General features: G+C 40.1%; 4 protein-coding genes across 7 annotated transcripts in view; 3 read left to right on the top strand and 1 right to left on the bottom strand.

Annotated features, from left to right (window-relative positions):
• The first annotated feature begins 1588 nt into the window (after positions 1 to 1588).
• Positions 1589 to 14385, top strand: gpcpd1 (glycerophosphocholine phosphodiesterase 1). Of its 3 annotated transcripts, none has more exons than XM_077510728.1 (20): positions 1589 to 1860; positions 2211 to 2276; positions 2489 to 2579; positions 2673 to 2757; positions 4439 to 4514; positions 5084 to 5125; positions 6015 to 6138; positions 6213 to 6465; positions 6537 to 6699; positions 6770 to 6899; positions 7778 to 7832; positions 7911 to 8006; positions 8152 to 8226; positions 8402 to 8441; positions 8529 to 8587; positions 8660 to 8725; positions 8803 to 8939; positions 10167 to 10302; positions 10391 to 10551; positions 13236 to 14385. In XM_077510728.1, the coding sequence occupies exons 2-20, from the start codon at positions 2228 to 2230 to the stop codon at positions 13438 to 13440; spliced, it is 2043 nt and encodes a 680-aa protein (XP_077366854.1). In that variant the 5' UTR covers positions 1589 to 1860; positions 2211 to 2227; the 3' UTR covers positions 13441 to 14385. The 3 variants fall into 3 exon arrangements, with proteins under 3 accessions (XP_077366854.1, XP_077366853.1, XP_077366855.1); XM_077510727.1 differs by having other exon boundaries at positions 4439 to 4526; XM_077510729.1 differs by lacking the exons at positions 1589 to 1860; positions 4439 to 4514 and having other exon boundaries at positions 2219 to 2276.
• Positions 14386 to 14798: 413 nt separating this feature from the next.
• napbb (N-ethylmaleimide-sensitive factor attachment protein, beta b) lies at positions 14799 to 19459 on the top strand. Its single transcript, XM_077509998.1, has 10 exons — positions 14799 to 15008; positions 15630 to 15709; positions 15883 to 15999; positions 16433 to 16479; positions 16653 to 16730; positions 16812 to 16952; positions 17146 to 17250; positions 17338 to 17406; positions 17482 to 17532; positions 18162 to 19459. Exons 1-10 carry the CDS (start codon positions 14908 to 14910, stop codon positions 18261 to 18263), a joined length of 891 nt encoding a protein of 296 aa, XP_077366124.1. The 5' UTR covers positions 14799 to 14907; the 3' UTR covers positions 18264 to 19459.
• Positions 19460 to 19549: 90 nt separating this feature from the next.
• On the bottom strand, positions 19550 to 24369 carry gzf1 (GDNF-inducible zinc finger protein 1). The gene is made up of 8 exons (XM_077509994.1): positions 24294 to 24369; positions 22941 to 23740; positions 22531 to 22714; positions 22170 to 22333; positions 21899 to 21993; positions 21664 to 21831; positions 21429 to 21586; positions 19550 to 20374 (listed from the first exon to the last, which is right to left on the bottom strand). The coding sequence occupies exons 2-8, from the start codon at positions 23726 to 23728 to the stop codon at positions 19823 to 19825; spliced, it is 2109 nt and encodes a 702-aa protein (XP_077366120.1). The 5' UTR covers positions 23729 to 23740; positions 24294 to 24369; the 3' UTR covers positions 19550 to 19822.
• Positions 24150 to 24936, top strand: part of trib2 (tribbles pseudokinase 2) — a 36476-nt gene continuing 35689 nt past the window's right edge. The window contains exon 1 of one of the 2 annotated variants that reach the window (XM_077509997.1): positions 24150 to 24901. The gene's annotated coding sequence lies outside the window, so the exon portion shown is untranslated. The remainder of the gene's footprint in view (positions 24902 to 24936) is intronic. The other variant, XM_077509995.1, reaches the window with a different exon arrangement.

The following is a 24936-nucleotide window of genomic DNA, read 5'->3' as shown; positions in this document are numbered from 1 at the left end:
GCATATTGATGTATGAGCTCCTTCAGTTCATTTTTTGAAGCCATACTATTATGGTGCTGGAAAGTCTGCTACTCAATCTCACGGCAATAACATCTGACACTACAAGTGTGCAAAGGTTATTATCATAAGATTAATTATATTAGGCTTTGGCGGGCATTAAATGAGCAGACCAGCTCGTTCAATGAATCCACATAAGATCATTAAAGACAAACAAAAGTAAGACTTCTATTTGTGTATTCGTAGTATAGCCTGACTTCAAATTAACTTTGTTGTACTTAACTTCACTTAAATTCACATTTTTCTACGCATGTTATAGTGTAGGGCTGTAACAAGTGTGAGAGCTCCCTGGTGTGAGAACTTGAGAAATATACTAAAATATTCATATGCATGCTGCAGTCTTCTTACTCCCCTTGACTCTCTTTCTGTATTTCGTTTTACACACAGCAATGCAACAGGGATCCATATTCTAGTAGCTACATTACAAATCCATGCCTTCCCTCTATGGAAAATACAACAGCGCACTTAAATCCAGCCAGTGGTAAATAAAAGACTTATAACTCGAATGTGGAGTTGAAAGAAACTGCCCCATTCAAAATTAAATAATAGTTTTATTGAGCCTCCCTTCCTAATTACAATTGACGAGGCTTGCGGGCATGCAGGTGTACCAAGGATGTTGCAGTATTATTTTCCAACACTAGATGGTGTAAAAGACCGAAGTTTTTTTTTGTTTTTTTTTAGCGTTGTGTAAGTATCAGAGGTAATTGAGAATCACTTGAAAACTCAAATTTCATATGTATATATATATATATATATATATATATATATATATATATATATATATATATATATATATATATATATATATATATATATATATATGCTAAATGAAACCGGTGTAAAACCTCAAGGACACGTTCATCTTTAAAGGACCCCAGAAAGCAGAAGTTTGTTAGATTGATGGTGGTAAAACAAAATTATTTGTCAAATGGCTCTCCGGTTCACGTTTAGCTTTGATAAAGATTACTTGTTGCGTGGCTAAACCCAAACTAAGCATTATTACGTCAACTAAGACCAAAGTGTGATCACTCTTGATAGGGATGAAATGAAACTGTGGTTTACGACCGCCACTGATAAGCGCAAACGCTTCACAAACACTGCGATTTCTTTGACACTTAAAAAAACAAAAACAGAAAGAAAACAAGAGACTTTGCCCCACTAAACACGTGAGCACGACTACTAAAACGCGAAAGTTGTGGCCCGGCCTTGTTCTCGAAACTATCGATGATAAACTGCTATCCAGCGAGAAGCGGTTCCAGCTTGTTTATGTGGCGACTCTGGCGAGGGTGAACCGGAAAAAATAAAACTCACGACGTCAACGTGTGCTTTCAAAATAAAATATTAAAATGGGTTATTTGCAAGAGAAAATTATTAAAAGAGACTCAGATATGTTATTTTCAAGATAAAATGATTAAAAAGTTAAGCTTATTATTTCTATTAAAATAGTGTCATTGTAATGTCAAGATTTTGACAATAAATTACATCAAAGATTCATTTCAATGTGGCTATGTTTTACTTTGAAAGCATATCCGTTTCATTGTCTCTTTCCTCGTCAGCTGCGCTGCTGTTTCTTCAGTTCACTGCTAGTTTGTATCACACTATGGGCGTTACGACTGTACCGTTGATAATGAATAATAATTCAGTTTTATGAATCCAAGTTGATTTCGGCGTTATTGTTCGGTGGTGGACGGCAATGGCTTGCGGCAGGCTCGGGGCGAGGTTCGTGACCGCGCATAAAGATGCATTTGTAACCTAACCCAACAGTCCTAGCCTCCATCATGAACCTTCTCATCGCTGCCTAAGGTAAGTAACCCCCTCAGACCCGCATTTTTATTCTTCTGGGCAAAATTTATTTTTTCTTTTTGCTGATTTTGACTCTTTTGTTTTTTTGGGGGTTTTTTTTTCCCCCCACATAAGAACAACATAGAAATTTCCTTATGGGGTTATCTCATGTTTTTAGTTGTTATAGTGGACGCCAGGATAATATGGCTGTAACGTGTTGTCAACTTACCACGCTTATATGCAACATTTTTAACATGGACAATTGAACATCATGATTATTACACTACATTACATTTTGTAAGTACTGAAAATAATATATATGCGACATATATACACGAAATAATGTATTTTCCCATGTTGGCGTGTGCCAGTTGTCAGTTTGTCAACAATGGAGGTCTCCCAAGTGACCCTGACTGTCAGAGGAGAAACGTGTCCAGGTTTGTGCAACCCTGCCGACACAACACAATAGTACAAATACACTCAACCCTGTCAGATTTGCAAAGTTACCAACTCTCATTTCGGGTTTCTTAGATATATATGCAATTGCTTGTTCCCGAACTCCAGCGAATATTGTGATTGTTGTTTTTCGTGCTGTGTGTCTGACCTTTAATTTTCATGTTTAAAATGTCTACTTCTGGATATTCCTCAGGCGAGGTGATTGCCGTGGTAGGGAGCTGTGAATCCCTCGGCAGCTGGAGCCACCAAAAAGCGGTGGTCTTGAACACCCTGAGTGATGAAGGGTTTGTGTAAACTTGGTGTTACAATTCGACAAAGGTTTAAAAGTGCATGTTTTTTTTTCATGGAGACTGCAATATCCTCCCTTACGTCTCCAGGAATACATGGACGACAACGGTCGCTATTCCAAGGGGAGTCGAGGTCAAGTACCGCTACTTCAAGGGCTTCTTTCTGGAGGCAAAAGTGAGTTGTTTTCTATTAATGCACTGATCCCTTTAAGTCAAATATCTCAGAATTTAGAAAATTGTCACACATTTTAAGAAAAAGTGTGTCAGGTGTCTAAAAGTGTACGGTGTAACCATAGAACAGGATATTGAAGGAATGTTGGCAATGTTTTGTGTGGAGAGACTCTCCTCCCAGGCACATAAAAAAAATCTCAAGTCTCTGTGTGAACAATAGAACATTTCACAGTGCCAACAGTGCGTCATCGAATGCGGAGTATTTTTCAAAGAGGAAGTAGTTTGATTTTTGTTTTGTTTTTAATCTAGATTTATTATGCAGTGGGTGAAGAATAGTAATACAAAGGTTCATTGGCAAGCCCTTTAAATAAATAATTTCCATATCTCATAGTTACTATAGACAAATGCAGTATTCACTGTTGCATCCTTTCAATGGCGGAAACAGCCTCTCCCTGTTCCTTGCCTGGAGCAAAGATTTAGTGCCAACATGACTTTGCATACTTGTTCTCTATCTTGTGACATGTCCAAGCACAATCTAGCTGATGCCATGTATGTCTTCTGGCAGGTCCAGGAACAATATTGTTTTTCCTGTTGTCACTATGAGTCACTGAATCTCTCTCCAAAAGTATATATTTTTTTAAATATTGACCTTCACTTCCAATGAATGTCTGAGAATGACTGTATTGTTGCCGACTCGGTTAAAACTTTACTGCTATAAATAACATGATAAGCTAATGCTGTGTTTCACCATATGCACAGGTAGACTAAATTGTTGGTCACATATTTTTGTGTATTTATAAATATATTTTTTGCCACAAATAAGTGATGGTACTTCATAGGGGTGTGAATTGCCTAGTACCTGACGATTCGATTCGTATCACGATTCACAGGTCACGATTCGATTCGATACCGATTAATCCCGATACGAATTTATAAGTCGATTGTTGCGATTTTTTTTCATTCAAATTTAGAAAATACTAATCAGTAAGCTTGTAGAGTGTAAGATTTATATGAAAATGTATTATTTATTTATCTTATAGAGGTTGTAATCTGTTTCATGTTTGAACAGCATTAAAATAAAATATTAAGGCTTAATGTTCCGTTCATATAACATTCTTCCATGCTCAAGGTGTGAATCCTAACCCGAAGTCAGACGTTTTGTTGAATATTTTTCCATTAAAAATGGAAGTTTAAAAATCGATTCACACACACACAAAAAAAAAAGGCAATGATGATAAGACGTTGAATCCGTTGAATCCGAATACCGAATGAACAATTCTGAGCTCTTAAAAAAAAAAAAAAACGATTTTTTTTTTTTAATTGAATCGATTCGAGAATCGCGCGATGTAGTATCGCGATATATCGCCGAATCGATTTTTTTTTTTAACACCCCTAGTACTTCAAAATTATTATGTTGTTGAAATGCTTTCTCTGTGGTGGAAAGAGGTGCGACGTTTATTCACGTAAACCTGCCAATTCATTGGGGGTTCAGGGGGGCTACTATTTCCATGTTTCCATCTTCTCTAACAACCGCCAACTTTTCAGCTATGCACCCTCCGCCGCCCAAGGTGACTGATGGTCTGGTTTGACCCAGAGATGGCTCGAGGAACAGACCGAAACGTTTTACTCGTGCTGTGTGCATTAAAATTGTGAAAAAGAAAAACAAACAAACATTGTACTTGCAGAGTGCGGGCGATCCGTGTCAGGTGATAGTCAATGTGTGGGAGAGCCATCATCATCCCCGCACCATGAGCCCGACAGGTATTACAACAGGTGCACGACGTGCTTGGCTTGGGCAAAGCGTGTGAATAAAACTCCTTGTAGAGCTTAAAAAAAAAAAAAAAAAGTCACTTTTTTTTTCCCCCAATGCTCCCCTGCAGAACATTCAGTACATTGGCTTATAAAAGCGATGAGCTAGGATACTTTCTGGAACGAGCTTTGTCACACAGTGAAGCTAACGCTGCAGTAGTTGCTTGGGGTAACAAGCATAATACTGCGACGCGTTTGCTCTTGTAGACCAAGCTAGTTCTAGATAAGCCTGTTGCATAAACACGTTTGTCACCACACCCTTTATTAGCGTTACGTGATTACTCTTGGTTACGATCGCTTTTCTTTTTATATCTGGTGGGGTTGTCGGTTGAAAGGGCAGGCATCAAGTTCAGAGCATGTCCTTTAATAGTTGCAGTTCAATGTTAACTAACATTCTAATGTATTATTATTATAAAGTAACTATTAATGAGAGCTGCTCTGGATTGAGAGGTTTTACTTAAAAAAAAAAATAAATAAAAAAAATCCCGACTTTTTCTAATGCCGTTTCCCTTCATTTACAGCATCTCACCTGAATGTCAACAACGGGCAGTTTGGGATTCACAGTAAGTCTAATGGTCCAAATAACAAACAAAAAAATCCCCAAATTCATCACCAGATAAGTCAGCAATTTTGATTTATTTATTTATTTATTTATTTATTTATTTATTTTTAAAGCTCACTATTTATTTATTTATTTATTTTTAAAGCTCACTATTTTATTCATTTTTATTGTCACTGTCCAACAAAAATCTTTATTTTTTTTAACATTAAAAATAATATTTGGGGTTTAAGAAAATACAAAATGTTTTTTTTTTTTTTTTTTACTATTCTTTTTAAATGGAAAATAACATGATTATCCCCACCGTACCTCTAAAACTATTTATCTATCCATGGTATTCTGATTAATATTATGTTTGTGGACTATAAATTAAGCAGCACAATCCACCCGTTGTTATCCATCGTAGGGGGCGGCCATTTTGCCACTTGCCAGAAAATGACATCACAAATACACAAGGCTCGGCTAACGACCAATCATGGTTCCAAATGTTAACAGAGTTTAGTCATGTGACCTTCGCAAGCTGAGCCGTGATTGGTCATTACCTGAGCTCTGAACAACTGTGATGTCATTTTCAGTCAACAGCAAGTGGTAGTACAAAACAAAATGGAAGCCCCTTGGGGTGGATTTTTGTGGGGCGCAACATATTATTGTAAAGAAAATGTATGGTTTGGCTTTCCCTTTGGAACTTTTATAAATTTGTCCTTGTGAATAGTGTTGTTGCAGCTATAAAACAGTACAAAATATGTTTATTTTTTACATTGTGATATTGTGTGAGGCCCTTAAAAAGATGTCCTTCCTCATTTCAAAAAGTCCCCTACTGATAATTTTCACTGTCAGCAACTGCAGCAGACAAATGTGGTCACACTTATTGACTGCGTCCTCCCACGCCCTAGATGGGGTCAAGAGTGTCGACATCGGCTGGCTCACATGCCAGACGGAGATTCGCTTGCGTCTGCACTATTCCAAGACGTCTCCGGTGTCCATCACCAAGAAGAAATTCAAAAAGTCCCGCTTCAGGTAGGCCCAAGCTTAAATTTCAACCCAAACGCAAGCACTTCAAAACAAATGAGAAGTGACTTGCATCTGTTCAGGATCAAACTGACGCTGGAGGGCGTTGAGGAGGAGGATGAAGAGGATGAGGAGGAGGGTGAGAACTCACGCAGCCTGCCGTCCCCGCACACGGTGCCCACCACCCTGGAGATCAGCATGATCAGCCCCAAATGCTACAAGTCCCGCCACTCGCAGCCCGAGTGCGGCTACGCCCTGGAACCCTCGCAGTGGACCGAGTACAGCATCCACAGCATGGAACCCGACAACCTGGAGCTCACCTTTGAGTTCTTTGAGGCAAGAAGGACCCGCCTGGGTAGATGAGACGATGACTTTGAAAGGCTTCGTCTTAATAGTGGCGCTTGCAGGAAGATCTGAGCGAGCACGTGGTCCAGGGCGACGTTCTCCCGGGGCACGTGGGCACCGCCTGCCTCCTCTCCTCCACCTTCCTGGAGAGCGGCAGGGACCACGGCCTGGTCACGCTGCCCATCATGGGGCGCAACTCCAGGCAGACCATCGGCAAAGTGCGAGGTATGGAATCCGAAAAGATGGAGGATAAGACGACAATGAGGATGAAGCCCAACTATGTGTTGCGTTGCAGTGGACTACCTGGTGATCAGACCCATCCCGGGGCTGCAGTGCGACATGAGCGCCACCTTCACCAAGTACTGGAAGAAAGGAAGGTCCCTGAATGTGGGCCACCGGGGAGCTGGCAGCACGCACGCCGCCAAGTAAGTACAATGAAACCCCGCTTAGTCGTGGTTCATTATTTGTGTTTTTTTTTTTTTTTCTGTGGAACATACGCTCATTATGGAGGACAAAAAATGCCAAAATAAAAAATATATAATTAAAAAATTAAATATAAAAAATAAATATAAATGGAAATAAAAACAACAAAAATATACATAAATAAAAGTAAAAAATAAATACAAAAATAAAAAATGAGATTCAAAAAATAAAATAAATGTTCTTCTTGTTCGCCGACTTGCTTGTTATGAAGGAGAGAACACTCAACCAACGAAATGCAATTTGCAAAAGCGGAATCGAACCCAAGACATGCTTAGGACAGCGCCCTCATTTGAAATAACATTTCATGCTGACAGCGTATGCAGCATGAAGTAAATAATGAGAGCAGAACGTTTTTGTTTTATTGTTTGACATTTAAATCTATTTAAATTTTGAATTTATTGCACACTTATTTTTATATTTTATTTTTTGAATGCAGGTTTTTTTATTTATTTATTTATTTTTAATTTATGTGTAGTTTATACATTTTTTTGTCGATTTTATTTCTGTTTATTTTTTGTGTTTACTTTTACTTTATAAATATATTTTTTGTTTTATTTCTGTTTCTATTTGTTTTGTTTTTTTAATTTAATGATTGAATTATATTTTTATGTCAATTTTTATTTTCACATTTATATTTATTTAGGCATTTTTTGGTCCTCCATAACTGTCACACCTTACCTAGTTTCTAAGAGGAGTTTGAAATGTATATTTGACTGTTATGGGAGCAGGGCGGCACGGTGATTGAGTGGTTAGCACGTCCGCCTCCCAGTATTCTCAGGTTGCATGTCAATTCTCAAAATGCACTATTTATATTTTCCAGGCATCACAGAGTGCGAGAGAACACCATCGCTTCGTTTAAGAGCGCGGCCGAGCACGTACGTCTCTTGACGAAGGCAGCGCGACCTTTTGTACAGTACGCCGTTAACAACCACACGCTATGTTTGAACACGCAGGGGGCCGCTTACGTGGAGTTCGACGTCCACCTCTCCAAGGACGCCGTGCCCATCGTGTACCACGACCTCACGTGCTGCATCTCTACCAAGAAGAAGGTAACGACCTTCAATTGAGGTTGCAAAACACAATGGCAGTGACCGTGACTTTTACACAGAGTCATGTAGAATTCTACGCATGCCAAATGGGAAAAACAATCTCTTATCTTGACTTGGATGTTTGTTTTTTGTTTTTTTCCCCCAGAAAAATGACCAGACTCTCGAGCTAATTGAGGTGCCTGTGAAAGCTCTCACATTCGATCAGCTGCAGCTTCTGAAGGTAAACACCACACACGCTCCCCAGATGATTTTTTTATTTATAATTATGTATTTTATTTTATATTATTTTGTATGTATTTTTGTTAAATTATGGAGCACAAACGTTAAAACTGTTACTGCACACTTGAGTTTTCAAGGCTTTCAGTTAAGTGTGTGGGTTTGTGTTGTTTACTCAGCTGGCTCACGTCACCGCCATGAAGGGAAGCGATCTCAAAGGTCTGTTTTTTTTTTTTTTTCAATAGTTGATTCACGTGTGAAATTAAATTACAGGCACGCAGCTGACCGAGCAGTGTTTTGTTTCAGACGTGCTGGAGGACGAGGACGAGATTGACGAGCATCAGCCCTTCCCGTCGCTTCCGCAGGTAAGACGAAAAGACGAGCGTCGATCAGCTTCTTTTGACTTCTCGATTAATTGAAATCCTTCCTGTCTGCAGCTCTTCCACGCTCTCCCCGAGCATGTGGGCTTCAACATTGAGCTCAAATGGATCTGCCAGATGAAGGTGACGTGTCTAAAAACTGAAAACATAACAGCAGAATGGACGGAAAATGGTTAAGTGTTCAACGTTTATCCCAACAGGATGGGTCATGGGAAGGCAACGTGTCATCCTACTTCAATATGAACAAGTTCATAGACATCATTTTGACGTGCGTCCTGCGGGAAGGAGGCAAGCGACGCATCGTCTTCTCTTGCTTCGACCCCGATGTCTGCTCCATGTAAGCTCTCGCACAGCCTATAAACAGGAGCCACAACAGAACGATCTTTACTGAAATACTAACTTGACAAACATTTAAATGTGACTAGCTTTAGGTTACTAACTTCCCAATAATTTAAACAAAATTGTACTATTTAACCAAACATAAATTAAGCTAGCCTGAAGTTAACTTGCTTAACGTCAACTCATTGAACTTGAACTGATGTAATGTTAAATGGTCTAAATTTAGTCATCTTTATTGTAGTAACAAACTAGCTCTAATTTAGCATGACTTGTTAACTTAACTCGAATGCATTAATCTTACTGAAATGATTTAATGTTAACTGGTCTAACTTACAAGTTAGATTAATTGAACTAACAAAAGTAGCTGTAATTTAGCAAGACGAACTTACTCATTTACTTAACTTGAATGTAGTAATATTAGCAAAATAAACTTTAAATAAAAATGATTTAAGCTAACTTAAGTTAAAAGCAGTAATTTTAGCAAACTTATCAAAACGTTTAATCAGCAACTAATTAGTTCTAATTAACTAGCAAGGAACAAGTTTAATATTAACAAGTTTCAGTTAGCTAGCTTAATGTTACATGGTGTAGCTTACTAATAAAACAAATTGAACTAATCAACTGACTCAACGTTTTTTTGTAATTTAACCCGTCTTCATCTAACTCGAATGAGCCAACTAATTTAACTACCCGACTAACATGGTTGGTCACAACCCTTCCTGAATTTAGCATTTACCTAACCACAGTTAGCTAACTAAATTCTAATGCTAACTTCCTTATATGTTGCATCATTTAGCTGATTGAACTATTTAGCCATTTTTGGCAGTCAAACATTAATATTTTGCCTATAATAAATTTGTTATTTTCAGTATTTTTCATGTACAATTAGTACCTTTAAAAACACATTTTGCAACTTGCTGTCAACTGTTTTCTAGGTTTGGTCATGTGACATTTACAAGCTGAGCTGTGATTGGTTACCTGAGCCCTCGTGATGTCATTTTCAGTTGACAGCAAGTTGCAAAATATGTTTTTAAAGATACTAATTGTGCATGCAAAATAATGAAAGTATAAAATTAATTATAGACAAAATATGAACTTTTTATTGCAATAATGGCCTAAATAAGTGAAGTAACTTGGACGAACTACCCATATCCTAACTAAAGAACCGCTGGATTTCTGGTAGAGTAGATTCAGATCAGTATTTCTTCCTGTGTTTGTCCCTCAGGGTGCGCCGCAAGCAAAACAAGTACCCCATCCTGTTCCTGACGCAGGGCATCTCTGAAAAGTATCCAGAGCTGATGGACATCCGCTGCCAGACCACCGAGATCGCCATGAGCTTCGCTCAGAGCGAAGACATCCTAGTACGAGCCCCTCCTCCCTCCTTTTCAGGGTTAAACATTAGCGCTATTCCAGGATCTGGCTAAAAATGTCAACAAACGTCTCCTCCAGGGCATCAGCGCTCACACGGAGGAGCTGCTGACGAACGTGAGCCTCATCGGGGAGGCGCAGGGCAAAGGCCTGGTGGTGTTCAGCTGGGGCGACGACAATAACGAGCACGAGAATAGGAGGAAGTTGAGGGAGCAGGGCATCGACGGCCTCATCTATGACAGGTAAGACACGCTCCCTCCATTTTTTTTAAATTTTTTTTTATTTTTACAGCACTTGTCCTCCATTGTCACCTACATTTCTGAAACTGAAGTTTTCAAGGTTGTGTTTGTTTCACTTCTGCCTTCTCACGTTTGTTTTTGCAAAACAGTCTCCACGTCTTCATGCTCATGCTCGTTACGGCAGACAGTAAAATAAGCAACCTCGTGCGACCTTTCCTCCACTCCTCCTTCCACATTCCACTTGAATCCAGCATTACCACATGTTAACTCTTCTTTTTTTCCACCCCCAGAATTACAGACGCCTCCGTGCCAAATTCAGAGTCGAGTCCCCCAGATTGCTGTAAAGTCTCTCTGGCATTTTAGTGCTTGGGTGCTTATTTTTGACGTTTGAAAGCAGGAGCTGTCAATGTTCCTCAATGATAATGCAAGACAGTTGACATGTCGTACACTATTGATTAACCCTCAATAGTCCATAAAACGCTTGGTCAACTGCCATGACTTATCATTTCTTTAGGCCTTACGGACCCTGGCATGCCGTCCTTGCGGTTGGGTTGCTTCAAATGTGAATGAATGGCTTTTGCATGAGGCACTTGGTGTGTTGGATGCCTTTTTCACTGGGCCACAAAATGGCACCCATGCCAAGCTTTCGACAACTACACAGTCTTAACGAGTCCCGTCAAACATTACAAGAGCTAACTTGAAATGCATGGTAATCATGTACCGGTATTTAAAAATGTCAAATTAACATCACGGTTTTTAGTTGCGTAAACATTCAAGAACAAACACTCGGCGTGGATCTCTGTCAACGTGTAATCCTCCGGGCTTAAACATGATAGTCCTTAAAAGGATTACAGCTTCCCTTTACTTTGAAAGCTTAAAAGCGCACCGGACTTCTGTTTCACCATTTGGGATACCTCAAACGATACAAAAAAAGACCGATATCAAATATGGATCTCTCTTTGAGCGATTAGAGCTCCAAACTTTTGTCCAAACTTTTTCATTTGAGGGCCACATACAGAAAATCAGAAGGACGCAAGGGCCACATAATGTTATGAAGATAAATTGTTTAGTCCTAAAAATTGTACAAATAATTTATTTGTGCTTTTGCACATTTAGAAAAACGCTACAGTATATAAATTTGTAATATGGCAGTAGGGTTATTATAGTTTGGGAATTTTTCATTTTAGTTAGTTTTTGTTAGTTTTTAGGGTGGTTCTGTTAGTTTTTATTAGTATAGTTATTTTAAAAATTCTTAGTTTTAGTTTAGTTTGTTAGTTTCAGTATTAGTATTAATTTTAAAAAACGTGTATTACTTGTGCGCAATATTTAGTAAACACCGTGGGAGCAGCGTCATCTGAAGGTGCTTTTCTATTGGCTATTGTGTGATGTACTTTCAAACGTCATTATTCCAGTTTATATCAAAATAAATCTACTAAAAATCACATTTAAAATCATCCCCAAAGACTCATGCATTAAATTAATTACCAAAGATTAAAACGAAGGGCACGTTTGCTATAATTATAGTTTTAGTTAGTTTTGTAAACGTAAAATGTAGTTTCAGTTAGTTTTCGTTTTTTTAAAAAGCATTTTCGTTTTTATTTTATTTCGATAACTATTGTTTTTTGAATTTTAGTTGTATTTTTTCCATTAGTTTTAGTGAACTAAAATAACCTTTAATGGCACCTGTTTTTCGATACCCTCCCTTCTTACTTTGACCATCTCCAAACATTTTTGTTTTGTTTATTTTATTTGAACTGAGTCAAATGCCATTTTTAGCATACGTTGCGGACCACTGAAAAATGGACGGCGCGCCGCAAATGGCCCCCGGGCCGTAGTTTGGACACCACTGGATTAGGGCATCAGTAGTTCAGTAGTTTATCAACTGTTTGACCTTTTGTCTTGGTCACACTGATTGTTTTCTTATTCACTCGCTTTGGCGGGTTGTCCTCCAGCATGGGGCGGCGTCCAAACGTGACGTCACACTTGCCGTTCACTTGTTTATCAATAGCCACTTTTTAGACACAAAATGGCTGCAATGTTGATGTTACAGATGTATTATTGACTCAACTGCGTGTGCCTTAACACGTTGGCATGATGCACTCGTCAAAACTGATAATTATGATAATTACATGACGTCTGGTGTGTTGTGCAAAATAGTTGTCGGATTGCAACCATTGTTTTCAACACTGCAAGGGTGGAAAAAAAATGTTTCTGACACATAAGCACCATTCTGCCCTCTGATAGGCCAACCTTGCCATTCCATTGGTGCTATTCATGCAGAAATGGAAAAAAATGTCCAATTGTGCTTCGGTTCAGGTTAGGGTGAGATTAGGATTAGGTTTCTGGTTAAGGAATGTGTTTTGGATTGGAGTTAGTTTTGAAATGGCCTCTGAATTAGACTCCTCAAACAGAGAAAAAATACTAACAAGAATCTTATCTAATCTTATCCCCCATGTCACTTTAGGGGCACTGTACTTTTCAGGACCTTAAAAAAAAAGAGCAATTAACGCAGTGAGCCATTGAGACAAAATGAATGCAGGTTTGTTAACAAAAATGGGTGCATGAAAATGCTTCTTTTTCCTTTTCTTTTTCTTTGCCTCATACCTATTTTTTTCATGTGCAAATTGCTGTTTAGCTGAAGTGTTTCTTTCACTAATCGCAAATTCCTTTCGTTGTTGTTTCTCCAGGATCTGCGAGGACCAAGCAGAGCAGCCGAACATCTTCCAGGTGGAGGAGCAACACTCCTTGCGGGAGGTCATCACAGAGGAGACCCTCAAGAGTCCCGCCTGCTCCTGCTACTCCATACCGTGCTCCACCGCGCCCTGCGTCGCCGGCAAGGAGCGGGCCTGCAGCGGCAGCGCCGAGTCCGACTCGGGCCTCAGCTCCTCGTAGCCCCGTCCAGTTCTCACAAAAAGGGATTGTGACTTTTGAGTTTGGACTTTTCAAGCACCTCCGTTTATGGCCACCGCACATTTTGATTGTAGCGATAACTTCAGTCTGCGTCCAGATTTCAAGCAGGGATTGTAAAGTGAGCATATTAGCCAATGCAGCACTTCATACACACTTTATGTATTTGAATACACCCGTGGAAAAAAAAAATGCAAGCATAAAATTTGTGGAAAATAATGGACAAATGAAAACCTTTGCTTTGAGTTTAAGCCTTAAAATACACATTCCACATGCTGTAGATTGTTTAAATAGTAAGTGTATTTCAACACAAATAAACCCAGACGTGGTTAAAAAAAAAAAAATCAAGGATATATCAGGACAGCGTTAGTTGAAGTAGTCATAGCATGTGCCATTATTTTACATTTATTTTTTGCATGTAACCATTTAGTTAGAGCAGTTGGAGCAATGATACACATTTTTCAAAGATCTTCAAACTTGTTTTTTAGGCTGTCGTTTGTTTGATTTTAGCTTCTTTTGGTATTAAGTTTTTTTCTTTTTGCAAATAGCGGATTGTGCACGTGGCCTTTTCATGAAGTTCTGACGAAGGGGTGATCATTTAGTGGCACTTGAAGCATAATGATGCAATACGTCACCTTTTAAACTAAAAAAAAAAGTTGACTATGGTGGTTCCACTCCTTATGATTTATCACGTCATGCAATTATTCTCTATTATTCTGAGCCTCGAAGGTGGGGGACTTTCTTTGCCTTTTGTTACATTGGTTCTAGTTCCCCACCTAACAGTATGAACAGCAGTACTGTACTTTATCTCATGGAGATGTATATCACGCAATGTCTTTGTAATGATGCTTGCAGTCACACACGAGTTGTTGCAACAGGTTGTGAGCAAGCATGGGAGAGCTCCACTGAAATTAAAGAATCACGAATGAACCTGTTGATGTTGCGTGTTTACTTTGTCCAGGCCAAGAGCCAGATGACTTTTAAGGAAAACACTGGTTACTGTACACGGCTATGTACTGTCAGCAAAGTTGTAGTAGTAGCAGTAGTGTCTAGCGCCACCTGCTGGCAAGAATTGACAGCTACTTCAGTGTTCTTTAAAAAAAAAAAAAAAAACATTTATTTATGGTATTATAAATTATTTTTCTCACCAATGTGTACGAAACAATTTAGTGTACAATTACATGTAAGACTAAGACTAGATATTGGTATTATTGTCGCTTCTGTGCGTGTTAAAACGTATTTATTTCCATCGATATGGGAGTTGTAGTTCTCTTCTACTTTGAAGTTATACGCAGAGGCTGTAATGAACTACAACACCCACAATGCACCACCAAAACCACTAACAGACACACTACTGCGTAAACCTGCCGCCTTGTAATCCCTCCTCTGACAACTCAATCTCCTGCGGGTCTTTTCTGACTCTAAACACCAAATTTATAATTTTATATAAACATGGACAACAGCGGAAAAGAAAAGGAAGCGATACAGCTTATGGTCGACGCTGACAAGAAAGTCAAGTCGTCGGGGTCTTTTTTGGGAGGGATGTTCGGCGGGTAAGGAAGCTACTCTGTGATATATTACTTGGCAACATTATTGGCACACAGCCCGTTTCCATATGCATAGAACCGGCTTTTTAATTTATTACATGACATAAAACAAAAATAAATGTAGATAAAGAACCGCACAGGGGCGTCGACGCGTGTTGTTTATGCTAACTCACTGTTTAGCCGCTACTTTAAACAAGCTAGCTCGTCATTATCATTATTATTATTTTATTTTTTACGACATTTTTCCACTACTTTTTCGCTGCTAGTTAATCATTAAACGAGCGGGTTTGGCACCACATCCTCTTTACATACTAGCAGTGTAACTTTGAAGTAGGGAGAGTTAGCATTATTCAGCATTTTACTTTAGTTTGAATTTGTGATGCAGCAGCACTAATTTAATAAATAAATAACTAAAATGAATGTGTACTAACGTTGGTAAGTCTGTGGCTGACCATGCAGTGATGCCATATCTCTTAGCATGATTGAGTAGCTGTCTGGTTTATTATTATTATTATTATTATTACTACCAGAATTAACTCACCAGAGGATTACACAAATTAATAGGTTACACGATGCAGTGATTTATTGTAGCGTCTTGGACCATTTCCCTCTTTATTTTCTACACAGAGGACATCACAAAGTGGAGGAGGCCTGTGAGATGTACTGCAGAGCGGCCAACATGTTCAAGATGGCCAAGAACTGGAGTGGTGAGATAAGAACATGATTAATAAAAAAAAAAACACACACACACACACCTGCAAGAAAGATTTTTATTTTTTTGCACAGCACAGCACTTTGTGATGGTGCTGCCAAGTTAATGCTGACTCAGAGTACTTAAATGATAACTTTTTTTTAAAAATTTTTTTACAACATTTCTTAGCTGCTGGTGGAGCGTTTTGCAAGGCGGCGCACCTCCACTTGCAGCTGCAGAACAAACACGACTGCGCCACCAGTTTCATCGACGCCGGGAACGCATACAAGAAGTCCGATCCCAATGGTGAGGCTCGGGACCGATGACATCAACTCTGAATGCTTAATTTATAAAGTGATCCAGATCAGCACACGTTACCTCCATTAGGAAACGAGTGCTCAAGATAGTGGATTAACAACGCAAACTACAGTGAATTCTCTATGGTGGAACATAATAAAAAATAAAAAAAATCACCTGGAAATTTTTTTTTAAACTTTTAATAATTGTGCAGGGGTTAATTGAAGTCACATTTTAACATTATTAACTGTTCTATAAGTCTGTAAGTAAAGTATCACTTGAGAGGTTTCCATTGTACACAATTTGTTGTTTCCCAGCAACCATTTTGTGCGTCTTTTTGTGTCCTCTGCTTTTTAGCATCTGTTCTGTCATGTAAACTAACCCTTTTCATGTCTTAACATTTGCCTCCTCCTCTTCCTTTTCTTCTTTATGCTACCAAAAGAGGCAATCAAGTGTTTAAATGCTGCCATCGATATTTACACAGATATGGTAAGAAAGCAGAGTACATTATAGGAACCAGCAACTCATTGGGTACACAAGATAGCAATAACCAAATACAAAAAAAACATGTTTAAAAAGATAATGCATAATAGGATTGATTCTGAAAGCCAGGTATTCATTTAACGACTAAACAATTCATTTAAATAATAAATAATTTCCAGGGAAGATTCACCATCGCCGCCAAACATCACATCAGTATCGCCGAAATCTACGAGGCTGACTTGGTAGACATCGAAAAAGTACAGTTCTCATTTATTCTGGAATTATGTCGCACAATTGCGCGAGAATGCGTTAACAGCGTTTGATTTCCTTCTGCAAAGGCGATTGCACATTATGAGCAAGCGGCGGATTACTACAAGGGAGAAGAATCGAACAGTTCGGCCAACAAGTGTTTGCTGAAGGTGGGGGCCTACTGTGCTCAGCTGGAGCAGTACCAGAAGGCCATTGAGATCTATGAGCAGGTAAAAGCTTCGCCAGACTGTGTGGCCAAAATGGGGCATGGCATTGATCCTTGTGGGACACCAATTACTAAAATTGGACATTTTGTTGGCAGTTTGTTCAACATGTGTGTGCACAATTGATGATGTCATCAAACGGTGTGATTGCTATGTGGAAATGAAGTTTAATGCTGTTTATGAATATGAATATACGCAGGTCGGCGCCAACACGATGGACAACCCGCTGCTGAAGTACAGCGCCAAGGAGTATTTCTTCAAAGCGGCATTGTGTCATTTCATCGTGGACGAGCTCAACGCTAAGGCAAGTTTGTTTTTAATTTTTTTACGGCTTCCTTGACACTGTTTGTAAGATGTTCTCTCATCCTGGTGCGCCCCATCCCGCACCCAGATTGCTGTGGAGAAATACGAGGAGATGTTCCCGGCTTTCTCCGACTCCAGAGAGTGCAAACTGTTGAAGGTAGCCACTATATTCTACTTCCCGGTATTTGTTTTTCCTTATTTCTGTTTTAATAACCTATACTTTGTTGTTAAGAAACTGCTGGAGGCACATGAGGAACAGAACAGCGAGGCCTTCACAGAGGCGGTAAGTCTGTTTAGGAGGTTTGATTTTTAAAACTGAAATGGGCCAGTTTATTCTTAGATGAGGTAAAAATATGTAATTTTTGTAAAATGCAGCAATCCCCTGCTAACTGGAGTGATGAATTGACACCCAACTCTAAATATTTACATATATGTTTACCTAGTCCTGCTTGATTGTGAAGAAAATATTAATCACGATTAATTTGGTAATAATTGCAATCACGGTTAGAACAGTCATTTTGTTTTGTTTTGTTTTTTTGGTACAAAACATGAAAATGTTTAAATGTAAAAAATATATATATTAAGATAAATACATTTCTCTGAAAGACTAATTATGAAAGTTCCTTTTGGTCCAAACAAGATTTATTAAATTAGTCATTTCCAAACTAAAAAAGGTGCAAATACATCAACTATAACAACTAAAAAAAAAAAAAAAAAAGTATCAATCTTTTAATTTTCATTTCCAATTATTCCAAATTTGCACTTGTGAATTCTAATAATTGAAATTGTAATTGAATTCCGATTAATTGCACAGTGCTATATTTATCCTTACAAATAAAGGGCTGATAGATTCTTTGATTTACAAGGTCGTCGTTTTTGTCCATTGCCGCGGCTTCCGCCCCCCCTTTATAGGTCAAAGAGTTCGACTCCATCTCGCGTCTGGACCAGTGGCACACTACCCTGCTCCTGCGCATCAAAAAGACCATCCAGTGTGACGAGGGAGACCTCAAATGAGAGCGAGCGGACGCCCGCACAGACTGACGGGACAAACAAGTCACGCGCATGGTTCCCCCCCAACACACACGTATACATGTACACGCCACAGCACTGCTTTACAGTAACGCTTCTCTCTAAATCCAGTCGGAATGTAAAGCGTCTTCACGTCCACTCCTCTGGTGTGGAGGACCTTTTTACTAACTTTGTTAGTCATTCAAGTGTGGCATGTTTTTTTTTTTTTGTCGTTTTAACTCCATGTTGTTAAGAGGTGTGATATTAAAGAAACGGCCATTGCTGCTCATCATGTCGTTGCTGTCCTGTGAAAAACACTTATGTCAATTTTTGTCATTTTTTTACATTTATGGGATGAAACTGAATGCAGACATCCCAAAAACGTAAAAAAAAAAAAAATCTAAACAAAAAAAAAAAAGACATGTTTTTCACAGGACAGCGACAATATGCGTTTTAATATTTTGAAGTGGCTAAATCTGAATGAATTTTCATGTCCTCTTTTCAGGGTTTTGCATAGCATACATGATTTGGTGAAGATCTGCTAACAAAAATACCATAGCTAAATCTGATTTTTTTTTTTTTTCTGTTTTTGTTTTCTTTTAAACGTTTTTTTTTGTTTTTCCTTCATTGAAGAGAAACTTAATTATTGGTACTTTTGGCATTGCAAGAGCGCTACAAAATCCATTAAAAAAAAAAAAATTGAGTGAGGGCAGTGAACACAATGATGGCAGAATGGGAGTTAGCCGATTGGCATTGAGTCATGCCCAATCTCGTTTCTTTTTTGTCACACCATTGTCACTCCTCATCAGCGACGCAATGAAAGTTAAACGAAGCGCACTAAAACCGAAAGATGTATTCAGAACTGCTCGGAGCAATCATAAATGTGCATTATATTTTATTTACATTTTATTCCCAAATTATGACGATATACTTGCGGGTTCAGAAACGCGTTGAGACTGTTATCCATAACATAAGCCACTTGATTATTTCTTCTCTTATGTGATTGTAATACCTCAGGATTGTTTTATTTATGGTTATGACTGATTTTAGGCTACCATTTTGGGAGCTGTCATTCCATGAGGTTCCCCTTCCTCGCTACGCATGCCCCTCCCTACCCGTGTTGCTTCCAATCACTTACCAAATATCCATCTTCTGGATAAAAAAATAAATAAATCTTTGTGCTTGTGCGAATGGGCAATAAAGTTGTATTCTATCCTTATTAAACTCCACAGCTGTTTTAGACACCAAATCATGCAAAATTGTATTTTTATGTTCTACTGAAGAACTCAAAACACACTGAAGTCATAACTTTTAATGAAGTTCTGGAAATGGCAAAATGTAGAAAAAATATATTAACAGAAATTCCTTTATCTGGGACTAAAATGTATTTTTTTAATTGCTCCCCATTTGTTTCTGCCCACTATTTCTGCTGCGATTCAAAATTTGAATTATTTTAATGCTCATGACATGATTTTGGGACAAAGCACAACAATTGTAAATTTTGAATAATACAACCACGATTGTTAAGCATGGAATCCAATCGATTTGTTAATTTCATTCACATTCTAATCAGTATTCGCTTGGTCGTCATCTTCCTTCCTCTCTGGTGTCCTTTGCTGTATTTGCTGTTCTGTACAAATCTGGTCAGATAGGACCACTGTGAGAATGTTGGGCTGCTTTTCTTCTGTCCCAGGAGTCAGAATGGTTTGCGAAGCCGTCTCTTGCGGCAGGGATGACATGGCGGGGGTCTCCGTGGGGAGTAACTGGGTTGTCTCAGAGGAGTTTGCCTCCACGGGCATGGCTAAAGGTCCGTGCAAGGCGATGATGTCACTGCCATCCGTTGACGTCGCCACCTGAGCCCCGGGTGGCATTTCAGTGCTGGCGACGGTAACCCCGCCCAGGTGGCCGGGACTCACCAAGGTGACGGCCCCCAACTCAGCTTTCTCGGGCGGCACTGAGGTGGCGGCGGTGGAGGCGACGTTGCTTTCAGGCGCTTTTTTGCCAAGGTTCTTTTTCTCCTGCTCCGACGCCTTGCCTTGACCTTTGGACTTCTTCTCCTCCACGTTTCCCTCCAAGACCACCAGGTAGTTCTTCCATGGAGCACTGGCATCATGAGTCTGAAGTTGGGACACGGTGGAGAAAAATGCCGTTAGCTAGTTAATATTTGTCCACTAGTTACCGGTAGTCAACTGTTTAGTTACGTTGCTGGCATGTTGTTGGTTACTTGGTTGGTTTGTATCGTGTTTGTTAGTTTGACAAGTTGTTTATTTACGGCAATTTGTTGTTAGCTGCTTTGTTGGTTGCTAGTAAACTTCTTTTTCTACCTTAGGCATGTCGTTTTCATTTGGTTGGTTTGTTTTTGTTTCGTTTTCAGTTTGCCAGCAAAATGGTAATTGATTAGTTTTTGGTACATTTGTTGGTTTGTTAGTTTGCCAGTGAGTCAACAGTTGGTTAGTTTTTTTCTTTCTAGCTCGCTGGTTGATTTCAGGTTGTCTGTTTGCTATCAAGTTGTTGGTTGGCTAGCTAGTTTTTTTGTTTGTTGGTTAGTTTCCTTTCCTTGTTTCTGAGTTAGTTTTTTTTTTTTTGCGATGGTGCGTTACAATAGTTTACACTTGTTAATTTGCTATCAAATTAGTGGTTGGCTAGTTTTTATTATTATATTTATTGTTTGGTGGTTAGTCGGATTGTTAGTTTATTTGTTAGTTTGCTAGTTTAGTTCTTTTTTTTCCTCGTTTTTGGTTAAGTCATGGCGAGTTAATTGGTTTGTGTGTTTTAGAAAATTTGTTATTTTGCTATTTAGTGGTTGGTTAGTTAAGTGTTTGTTAGTTTTCTAGTTTCGTTGGTTTGTTTCCTTTGGGTGTGTTACTAATGTCAATTAGTCTGTTTTCAGTTAGTTTTTTAGTTTACTAACTATGAAGTTAGTGGATGGCTTGTTGTGTGTTGGTTAGTTAGCATATCAGTTTTTATTTATTTTTCTGTTTTGTTTGTTCTTTTGGTTAGTTGGGCGCGTTACTATTGTCAATTAGTCTCTTTTCAGTTTGTTTTTTAGTTTACTAACTATGAAGTTAGTGGATGGCTTGTTGTGTGTTGGTTAGTTAGCATATCAGTTTTTATTTATTTTTCTGTTTTGTTTGTTCTTTTGGTTAGTTAAGTTACAAGACTGCTGCTCACCGCGGTGTGCCGGCGAAGAGTAGACTTGTCGGTGAACGTGCGGCTGCACAAACCGCACATGTAGGGCTTTTCACCAGTGTGGATACGCTGGTGCCGCTGGAGAGCATTGAGCTGCGTGAAATGCTTGTCGCAGTAGCTGCAGGCGTAAGGACGTTCGCCTGGGGTGGGGCGGGGCAAACAGAAGAATTCCGCTTTTAAACTTGGGCGCTACAGATGATCTGAATCGGATGCTTACCCGTGTGCACCGTCAAATGCTGCCGGAGGGAGTTCCTCTGGGCGAAGCCACGGCCGCAGTGCTCGCACTTGAACGGCTTGGAGCCGGTGTGGATGTTGGCGTGGTATCGCAGGTATTCCTTGGAGGCGAAGCTCTTCCCGCAGGACTCGCACATGAAGGGCTTCTCACCTTGAACAACACAAGAACTTGACGACGGCGCCATGACGGAGAAGATCATAACTGGGTGTCGTCTTACCCGTGTGGGAGCGCTTGTGATAGACCAGCATGCTTTTCTGGGTGAAGCGGGCATCACATTCGTCGCAGGCGAAGGGCTTCTCACCTGTGTGGATGCTAAACACAACCACACTCTTATGTCATACTTCACATGACCAACAGAAAAATGGACTTCTGCTGGAATACAATGATAGATGGGCCTGTGTAGTCATCCCGGTGGGACACCAATGGCAAAGCGTCCTGATTGTTAGCAAACCTGTGAGTTATATTAGTTGTGTTGACCAAGCTCGTACCGGTTGTGCATCTTGAGAGCCGACTTCTGGGTGAAGCGTGTGCCGCATTCGGAGCAGACGAAGGCCTTGATGCCGGTATGCGTCCGCTTGTGCAACATCAGCGATGCCTTGGAGCTCAACAACTTGCCACAGTCAGAGCACTGGTGCACATGAGGGCCGTGCACCTAAACAGGCGATATGGACAAGTCAGGAAATGCAGTGACAGGAACAGGACTTTCGCGGGGGATTGGTACTACTTGTAGAATGGCGAATCTGCAGAATTTTCTGAAGTTTCCAAAATCCCTCAACCGAACTTCTCATGGGAATTCACCAGAAGCTTCCTGGAAAATTTTCACCCCTTTGTACCGTAATTGGCCCTGACCTGTTTGTGGTGGCGGACCACATCCTTCTTGCGCTTAAAGGTCTTGGTGCAGACCTCACAGGGGAATAGCCGCTCACTGCTGTGGACATGCTTCTCGTGGATCTTCAGGTTGCTGCGGTTAGAGAAGGTCTTCAGGCAGGTCTCGCAGCGGTAGACCAGGTCGGCTTTGACTCCGTGGTAGGTGCTGTTGCAAAGCGAGAGGAAAACTGGTTGAAGAACTGATTGAAGATCGGAACCCCAAAAGCAGGGGTTGTACCGATTTGGAATCTAAAGCGATGAAACACCACCATCTATCGTAATCTTTTTGTCATTACAGTGGTTTACAAACCTGAATTTCACATACAAGCAGGGAGATTTTCCACGCCTACCCATTGAAAGATGTCGTTGATGAAAAACAACCAAGCACCTACCTCATGTGCTTCAGGTAGCTCTTCTCATAGTGGAAGCTCCGCTGACAGTCATTGCACAAAAACTTCCCATTGGATACACGCTTGGACGCCGTGCCGCGCTCTTCCTCGTCCGCAGACAACAATGATTCCTCACCGTCATTCATACTCAGCATTTCCTCATCAAAGTGAGGCGAGGTGGGTGAGGGCGCGTACGTGTCGTCATCTTCCTCTTCAACCTCACCAGTAGTTGGGATACACTTCTGCAAGACTTTGCGGCCACCCGAGCGCAGTTTGAGTTTAGTAGTCTTCACCTTGGGTCTTTTTGAAAGACACTCGGAACTCTTCGGAGCCACTCGACCTTTCAACTGTCTCTTCCTTCTGGCTGTTTTGGTCACTTGTGATGACTTCTCTACCGCATCTGACTGGAAGTTGCAGTTGTTTCCGCAAACCGTGGACAGCTCCTCGCATTCCAAAATTCTGGCCGCTGCTTGCATGTCAACTATCCTGCTCCGGGCTACCTCCGCCTTACCCGTGTACACAAACTCCAAAAAGTCAGAAAAGTCGCACGGATGCATGTTGGAGAGCGGGATGTGGTCAGGGGTGCTGTCCGGGGACAGGAAGATGTTCCTGAAGTAGCCGCTAGAGGCGGCGAGGACTACCCGGTGAGCCTGAAACGCCCGCGAGTGGCCCTGGTAGTCAACTTGGACTGTGATGTCACTCAGGTGTCCCTGCAGCCTCAGGTGGTGCAGGGCGTCCAAGATATTCTTGTGGTGACTCTGGGAGGTGAGCTGGACCACCGCCATGCCCATTATGGAGTGAATCTGATGGAAACAGAGTTTGAACTTTTAGGATTTAAAAGGTGCGCCGAAACGAGCCACAGTGATGCTTTTAGATAAGAGTGACTCGGCGGGTTATTCGGGATACGAGCCATCCTTGGAATCTTGGAACGATTTTTTTTATTTTTTTTTGCTTTGACTTGAGTAAAAACGTGAGAAACGGGCCACCACCACCTTTAGGTTCTCCCACCCAACAGCCGAACTTGACATCCTAAAAGTGGCCTTGAAACCGTAATTTGAATCTTTAAACATTGCATAACTCCTTGCGGTACTATATTAAATGTGTGAACGGAATGCATTCGTATCAAAATGAGCGTAGATCATCGCCACTGTTACATGTAAACCCAAAGGCGCTAATGTTGAAAAAAAATAACGACTAGACTATTTGTTTGTGTTTTATTGTTGGTTCAATGTTAGCACACCAAGCTATATGGTATTTAGCGAGAAAAACATAGGGTCGTGGCCCGTGCAGCTAATTTTATCAGCAAACGAGTGAGTGTGTGTGTGTGTATGTAGGGAGACAGAGCGGCTTTCTTACCGTAAGGTCGCTAAAATGGCAGCCCACTGATCCCTTTGCTTTCCGAAACGCACACGGAACTAATCCACAGGGGAAGATGGACGGCAACTCTACTTAGACAAACTACATGAAGGCGAAATAGCTTAAAACGTTTAGAAATGAATTTAGAAATACGTAAAACAACAACATTATACATTAATAATATTATACGGAGATTACTTTTGTAAGTCTACAATTGTGGTACTGAAACTGGAAATAATAACTGGTTCAACAATTTACGTTGTTTGGCTCGAAAGACTCTCCGTAGATATCCAAGCCGACCAGTGTACGCATGCGCAATGGTCTATTCATTGTCAGCATTTTGTAGCTTAGCACCCGATCTTGGATCAGCATTTATTCGTCGTACTTTCTTCAAGTTGGCATTCGAGCTCTACAACTGCTGCTCTTGGATCTGTTTCGCCAACACAAGTTTTCCCAAGTGAATTGAATTGTTTTGTCGTATCAAATTAAAGCACCCGCGCACCCACATTTTATGTTGTTGTATAGGATAAAGTATTTTAGCTAACCAAAGCACACCTATTTATAATAAGAAGAATGCTGTCTTCCGTTGTTAAAATGGCACATTTTTGGTAAGTATTCGTATTTATACAAGCAGTTAATGTTT

The sequence above is a fragment of the Festucalex cinctus genome, chromosome 21 (assembly GCF_051991245.1).
Source record: "Festucalex cinctus isolate MCC-2025b chromosome 21, RoL_Fcin_1.0, whole genome shotgun sequence".
In the NCBI taxonomy this organism is placed as follows: Eukaryota; Metazoa; Chordata; class Actinopteri; order Syngnathiformes; family Syngnathidae; genus Festucalex; species Festucalex cinctus.
The sequence above is the reverse complement of the archived record's forward strand: the minus strand, read 5'-3'. Positions and strand labels throughout refer to the sequence as shown.